The sequence below is a fragment of the Citrus clementina genome, unplaced genomic scaffold, assembly GCF_000493195.1.
Source record: "Citrus clementina cultivar Clemenules unplaced genomic scaffold, Citrus_clementina_v1.0 scaffold_5, whole genome shotgun sequence".
NCBI lineage: Eukaryota > Viridiplantae > Streptophyta > Magnoliopsida > Sapindales > Rutaceae > Citrus > Citrus x clementina.
In genome coordinates, this window is record NW_006262201.1 from 19,399,236 (window position 1) to 19,406,479 (window position 7,244).

The 7,244-nt window shown below is 36.0% G+C and overlaps 1 protein-coding gene across 1 annotated transcript; it reads right to left on the reverse strand.

The window, feature by feature from the left end:
* Nucleotides 1-222: 222 nt before the first annotated feature.
* On the reverse strand, nucleotides 223-7,238 carry LOC18042923 (GPI ethanolamine phosphate transferase 2). The gene is given in 15 exon segments (XM_024184479.1): nucleotides 223-768; nucleotides 1,118-1,392; nucleotides 1,510-1,602; nucleotides 2,004-2,747; nucleotides 2,750-3,007; nucleotides 3,160-3,182; nucleotides 3,185-3,252; nucleotides 3,359-3,584; nucleotides 4,211-4,307; nucleotides 5,561-5,704; nucleotides 5,915-6,014; nucleotides 6,103-6,155; nucleotides 6,314-6,394; nucleotides 6,577-6,652; nucleotides 7,179-7,238. Coding segments are annotated over 15 exon segments (2,397 nt in total). The 5' UTR covers nucleotides 7,202-7,238; the 3' UTR covers nucleotides 223-632.
* Between the last annotated feature and the right edge of the window lie 6 nt (nucleotides 7,239-7,244).

The following is a 7,244-nucleotide window of genomic DNA, read 5'->3' on the forward strand; positions in this document are numbered from 1 at the left end:
TCCATTATGTTGTACCAATCCCAATTTAATTTGAAATGGGATGACACAGTCAACACACCACATTAAGAAATTACTATCCTCCACATTGTTTAGCTAAGAATTATTCCCTCCAAATCTGAGCAGCTTCCTTGAACTACGCCACAGTTAGTATAACAACGTTTCTATGGACAATATATTAACATTTCTATGCACAATCTCTCTCAAACAAATTAACGGCGCCGAGTCCGCTGCCCATGTGTTGCCATTGTAAGGTTGTTACCAGTTACCACTCTGTAAAGTCAACTGCAATCAGAGTTACATTGAGTATATGATGACTTTTGTGCCCACTTGCATTTAACGAAATAAAAGAATCCGTTATAATTCTCAAATCTCTATTGCAGATCATTCCCAATGAAGCATGACCAAAGAACAATAACTTTTTTTACATTAGAATGAAATTATACAAAAGCGACTCAAAATTGTCAGCACTACATTCTCTACGGTATTAGCATTGGCAGAACCTCATAAAATCAAATGAAGCAAAGGGGAAACAAAAGAATGATTAGTATGAGTTGGTTGAAAAGTCTCAAAACTTGAGTTCGCGTAGCTCCAAGCAATGAAAATCCAGTTTTATAGAACTAGTGCTCCAAGCACTATCTTCTGTCATTGATGATTGAAACTTGCATCATTTTTCGCTTGCCCAGCACAAGGTAAGTGTATGTCCCAGTTGTGGCCACAACAAAGATCCCAACGTAGATGCAAACCGAAGTAGCACATACATATAGGTACCTAAAGGAAGAATGCGAGACCGAGACTGTTAGTTTTAAACTAAAGCACATACATATAGGTACCTAAAGGAAGAATGTGAGACCGAGACTGTTATTAGTTTTAAACTAAAAAATATTTCCAACCGCATATCAGTAACTACATGGTTTTTCAAGTAGTTTTTCTATTATCATTTTGTTATCAGAGAGCAGAATTCCATGCCTTCTGGAAAAAAGGTCAAATTTTGGTTTCAGTACTTTTTTGTGACACTGGCCCCTTTGGTTATATGACTAGAGGTAAATGCAACATATGTTATACAATGCTTCAATAATTTATGAATAAGTCAACACCAGTTGAGTTCAGTGAGACTTACTTTGGAGAAAATACACTCCAAACAAATAAATGATTCCTCATTAACAGCAATACAATTGTGTATGCTGTCAATAGAATTGAATTTAAGGTCAGCGGAGCCAGACAAGGAAAGCCCAGCATTGTCTGGAGAAGATGTCCTGAATCGACATTCTGAGTAACAAGACAGCCCTTCACAGACATGTAGACCACCAATGCAAAAAGAACCAGCAAAGGAGATGCATAGGTGATTATGAACATTAAAACGCCAGAAAGAAGAGTTGAGTGACTAGAGATGCCCTGAAAAAGTGTTGATCGATGTCCAGACATATTAGATAACCATGTTGGCAAATTAAAAGGTTTGGTGAAATGAAAATAGTATTGGAAAAAAAGACCCTGATGAAGAGCACCACGTACAATAAAAGCTCCAGCAACATCAATAGTGGCTAGACTGTTGCTGTTCCCCAAGGCAAAGTGGCCAGCCATTCCCAGAAAATACAGTGCAGAAATCTGAGAGAATGAAACAAAGTATCCGGCATTATAATTGGACATTCTTAGTGTAAATAAAATTTGTTGTAAAAGTATACAGCATATTTGCTGTAAATTATAAAAGCACATAATACAATTAATACCTCCTAACTTTGACTTCCAGAATAGATTATTTCCAATACAGGTAAATTTTAAAAAAAGGAACAAAACAAAACAAAACAAAAAGAATGCAATAATTAACCATTAAGCAAGGCCCTTTTATTTACTAGAAGTTCTTTCCTCTCACTTCCTAGTCAAGCATAGTCAAGCATGATAGCAACATAGAAAGGGCTAGCCCTGCTCATAACATCAAAGATTTTTGCTTTCAGAAAAATAAAGAAGATAAAACCAGTGGCTGGACATAACAAGATGATGCGACCTACCTCAACCCACTCCTTATGATGCAGTCCGCTGTAAGAAAAATGTAGCAAGCTAGTCAAGATTTGCACAAGAAGCAACAATATAGGCATTGCATTAATCGGTTGTTGAAGCAAAAGCTGCAGAAGACACCAGCAAAATATGTATGCCCAACCAATCACGTATAAAGAATCCTTTAGTGCCATCAGTAGAGATTTGTCTTTTACATCACTGGGAACCGAAATTGATGAATAGATATCACGACTTGAGCCCACTTTAGATATCTGAATAGGCATAAACCAAGGTAACAATACAGCAGTGCCAACAGTAGTGCTGCCCAGAACTGCATAGATCATTTGTGCCGATATAGTGGCACCATAACTAGATCTTGCAAATGCGTTCTCTTGATATTTCACTATATGTACCAAAACCAACAACCCAGAAACTAAGAAATTGAATCCAACCACTAGAATGACATTTTTCTTCGAAGAAAGCAAAGATAGAAAACAGAAGCCTAAGATCACAACTGACACACCTGAGACTAGCTGAACTGTTTTTACATGAACACCCCCAGAATTCTCAAGCCACTTAGATATGTCAGGAAGATGAGTCCAATTCACACCACCTTGATGGCAGCCTCTTAATATTCTTCCAGAGATAAGCAGCACAAAGACAGAACACATTTGAAACTTAAAATTTTTGGTTCCTTTGGACAAGCTATTTTGTGCCGGAAGCAACTGCACTGTTTTACGAAGTAAATATAAAGAAACAAGGAGGATGTCATAAAATGCCAAATATAATGCTCTTCCTCCACCATAGAACTAGATGCCATACTTATAACAAGGATCAAGATAACACCCAAAACAAAAATCTCATCCAAAAAACACATTTGCATATCATTGTTTGAGTGATAATGGTGTAGCTTCTCAACAAGGTTAATTTCTCTACCCATATGAAGTGTAAGGCTCAATAATACCAGACATGATAGCAGCATTGCTGTCACTCCAAAAGCAAGTAGGTCAACAGGTTTCTGCAGGATAATAGAATAAATGGCATTAATCAGCCAAAAGTACTTCTCTAGCTAACCAACCCCATAAAAAAAACACCAGCTACAGCTCATCTCTTCAACGAAAAGAGGGTTCTTTGTCAATTCAGAAACCATTAGAAAGAGGAAATACATACATCAGTGGCTCTGCTTGATAACACTCACTAGCAGTTTTCAGGAACTTGCGGTATGCTATAACAGTGCTGTTGTAGTCCTCCCAACTGCTAGACCTATATAAATAATTAAAATGAAATGAACATTAGAGCATCAGAAATGATCGAAAAAGAGATTTAAGTAAGTACTATCAATTACCAATATTATATAAGAAACACTCACTGTGAGACTTTCTTAGACTTCCAGGTACTGTGAAGAACTGCAGCATTCATATATAGGCAACAGAACATCTTCTCTAAACTATCGTTACACTCAGTGGTTACAGATGGTTGACCATCACTGAAATCATTCAGTGAAATATTTGCACATGATAAACATGAAATCTGTGCATCCAGCAATCTGAATAACTGCCAGGAATTCAACTCCAGTGCCCTCAGCTGATGATCACCTGAGTTCATCAAGAGCAAGAACAATGAATGAGATCAAATCATCAACACTGTACAGGAAACATAAAGGGCATAAAATATTATCAGCAAACCAATACTTTTTCTTTGTGTTCTTTCTGAAGCAAGAAAGAAAATTCATCTTAATAATAACCATGGATGGGGAAATGCTAATGAAAGTAACAAAACAATGCCAACAATTCTACCTATACTTAACGTAGTAAACTGGATACCTGGAACTCCAAAACACAGGTACTCAGAAAACCTATGTTACATATATTATTTTGCAAAGCAGAAAAATAGAAAACAGCAGAGCTTTGTATTATTTTGGTTGCTCTCTTTGGATTATGATCTTGACACAAACACCTGAAATAGCATTCATATCTGAAAAAAAGTTTCATGCATCTCTCTAAATTAATATGGTTTTGGAATAGATCCTACTACAAATTCAATGAAAAAGGTTGAAGGTAAAAATCCATCACTCCTTTAAAGTTAAAAATGAAGAAGAAATCTCAAATCATGCTTCTATCCTCATCTTTTTCATTTTTCCCTCTTTCCTTGATTTTATTTTTTTCCCCTTTCTCTTTTATGATGCTTTCACGGCCAACCAAGAGAGAAAGAGGGGGATAACCTTTCAATTGATCAAAAGTTTCAGCAATCAGGACGCCAACATTGTTTTTTGGAATTGGCACACCAAGCAGAAGAGCCAAAGTCGGTGCAATGTCAACCTGAATCACAAGAATCAGAGGCAAGTTTTTGAAAGATTACTACCTCGAGTATCAGTTCGAGTAATCAGCTAAACAAATGTCTGCCAAATAAGAATAGACCAAAAAGAAAGAAAGAAACAATATGGTTTTGTCTAGAATGTTTCTAGCTCTTAAGATGACTCCATTTATGCATGTGCCACTTTTGATCGTCTGAGTGTCGAAGTTTTGACTCCGCCTACATTGTGTTATGTACAAGTATAACCAGTTCACAAATCAGCAACAAATGGGAGAAGCTTCTTCTAGGATGGCAAGAGCAATTAAAGATGTTTGGACCTCCCGCCTTTTTTGGGCTAGACAATGTTTAAATATCAATTGGTGAGCCCAGGCATCTTGTGCCAGGCTTATGATGACTGGAACTATGCTGGCAGTGGCAGGTGTCTTTAATAAATATAGAAATTGCAAGATGAAGGTACCATCAATGTTGCCTCCAATATTATACCATGGAGTTAGCTAACCAAAATACTAAAATTGGGATTGCAAAAGAACTTCAGATAGCCATCTATTTAGGACCATAAATTAGGCGAGATGTCAAAAAATCATTATGTAATTTAGGAATCAGATAAGCTTGAAACCCATCATACCTCTTACATTGTTATCAAGTTAGTACAGTTAAGTTAATCCTTTAATCTAAACAATCATTCATGTTTAAAGCTCAAATGCCACAGCACTGGCATACAGGACACGTACAAGAGAAGCGCCTACCTACCTGCTCAAAATATTCAAAAATTGCTGGGGAAAAAAATTGAAAAATCAAAGGCAGGATAAAATGATAGCCAACTTAAGGGTCTTTATGGTAAAAAATATTTATTTGAAAACTAAAGGAAATTATCTCAACTGCATATACATGTGAATAATTTAGAATGAAAAATGAATATACAAATGTTCAAAGTTGATAAAAGTGAGAAACAGAATAGAGCAGAAGGAATACCTTAAAAACTACTGAAAAATACAAAGGCCATTAAATACCCTTTAGGCACTTTCATAGGAAATGAAGAATCATGTTCTTTTCTCTTAGTCATATCCATCGCAAATATGGTTTAAATTTTGATTTATAAAAGGAGGGAAAATATCATGTGACCGTATATACTCAATGCTAATGCATTTCAGGCCAGCAAGTCGAAAGGAATTTCTGGTACAATGGTGAAAAAGGAAAAAGCTTCATCTTTCAATTAATTATGGCCATATATAATAATCAACTGTTATACTTTAAATACCTGCTGAGCTGTGTTCTGTGTGGCTGATTTGTAATCAGATACATGACCTCTCAGGCCAACAAAAAGGGCTAGAGAGTCGGCTTCTTCAAATGAAGACCCCCCATGATTTCCATTCTCAGTCATGCCATGATCGCTTACTACCACCTACATATGGAGTTCAAAACAGAAATAAATAAATCATAAGATCCCAATTCTTGAAAATGGACCTTATCCTGATAAATACGATAACTTTGAGGGTTTAATATACCTTCAATACTTAGCCTGCTCCCAAAAAGAAAGGCTTTCAATATTGTAAGTATAACTGACATAGACTTCATTTGCAAAGAAGAGTAAGGAAAGGGTGGAAGCACTAACCAAAAGTGTCCATCCCTGGTCATTTTCTCGAGTCAGAATACTAGTATGAATCATCTTCACTACTTCATCCATCTCAGCAAGTTTTGGTGCCATCAAGAGACTACAGTAGTTGAACAAACACAAAATATGAAGCTTAAAAGAAAGAATAGGGTTTGATAATTGTCAGCGCAACTGGTTTGAGGCAATACCTGTTGCGCCCACCAATATGTCCAACATGATCCAGGCCTAAATAATGAAGAATCTGAAATTATGGTTCAGAAGAATTTAAACCGCAGAAGATATGAACTATGGATCTGATGAAAACTAAATTCATTTTCAAAGTCCCAAATTCACTTTTGGTCAAAATAACTACAAAGTAACAGTAGGTTTGGATAGAATTATTAGCAGGAAAATACTAACCAAGAGATTCCAGTCATCTCTGCTAAGCTCATCTACTAAATGTCGAGAAACATTTTGATCAACTTGTATGGTATCTTTAACCTATGAAAATAGAAACTTTCAGGGCATTGCAAAATAGCATATAAACAGAAAAAATTCAAGAGAAACTCAACTCTTGCGTATAAATTCAAAAAACACGGACAATGAATCACAAGGAAAACAACTGTAGTTCACCTATTGGCCCAGAAACACTATGCCACAAGATATTAATGGCATGAAGATACCTTGATAAGACAACTAAGCCTGCATAGTTGGGCAGTGTAGAGCATCTGAGTACTATCAGCAGGTAAAACATATTTCCTAGAATAGGTTTCATAATTGTCATAAGCAAGCTTTCACCAAGCCGACAAGGAGAAAAAGAGATAGAAAGTATAAAAGATTGCCAGCGACCTGATAGCATACAGAATTCCATATATATATTCCTTTAAAGAAGGCATCCTCCTTAACAAAACGAGGATGCCATTAACAGACCCAAAAAAAAAAAACACAGTCTGCTGTATTGAAATCTCTTTCTTTTTTTTTCTTTTTTTGTATTTTAGTGGCATCCCCCAGTTTAACAAAATGAGGATGTCCTAATTAGTGGAGAACTCTCTCTCGCTATATATATATATATATATCTTCTCTCAAATGAGGATGTCCTCATTTTAACAAAATGAGGATGCCACTAACAGACAAAAAAATTACAGTTTCCTATGTGTGTGTGTGAGTGATAACTCTTGTGTAGCCATTAAAAAGGAAAAAGGAAAAAGAAACTGAAACAAGAAAATCAAAGTAGTTGACAGAAAAAAGGGAAAATATTCATATCCTGATAGAAAGTTATACTTACAAAGAAACTGCTAACACCATCATGCCTTGTAAATAGCCCAGGAAACAACTTCAGCCATGTGTCATC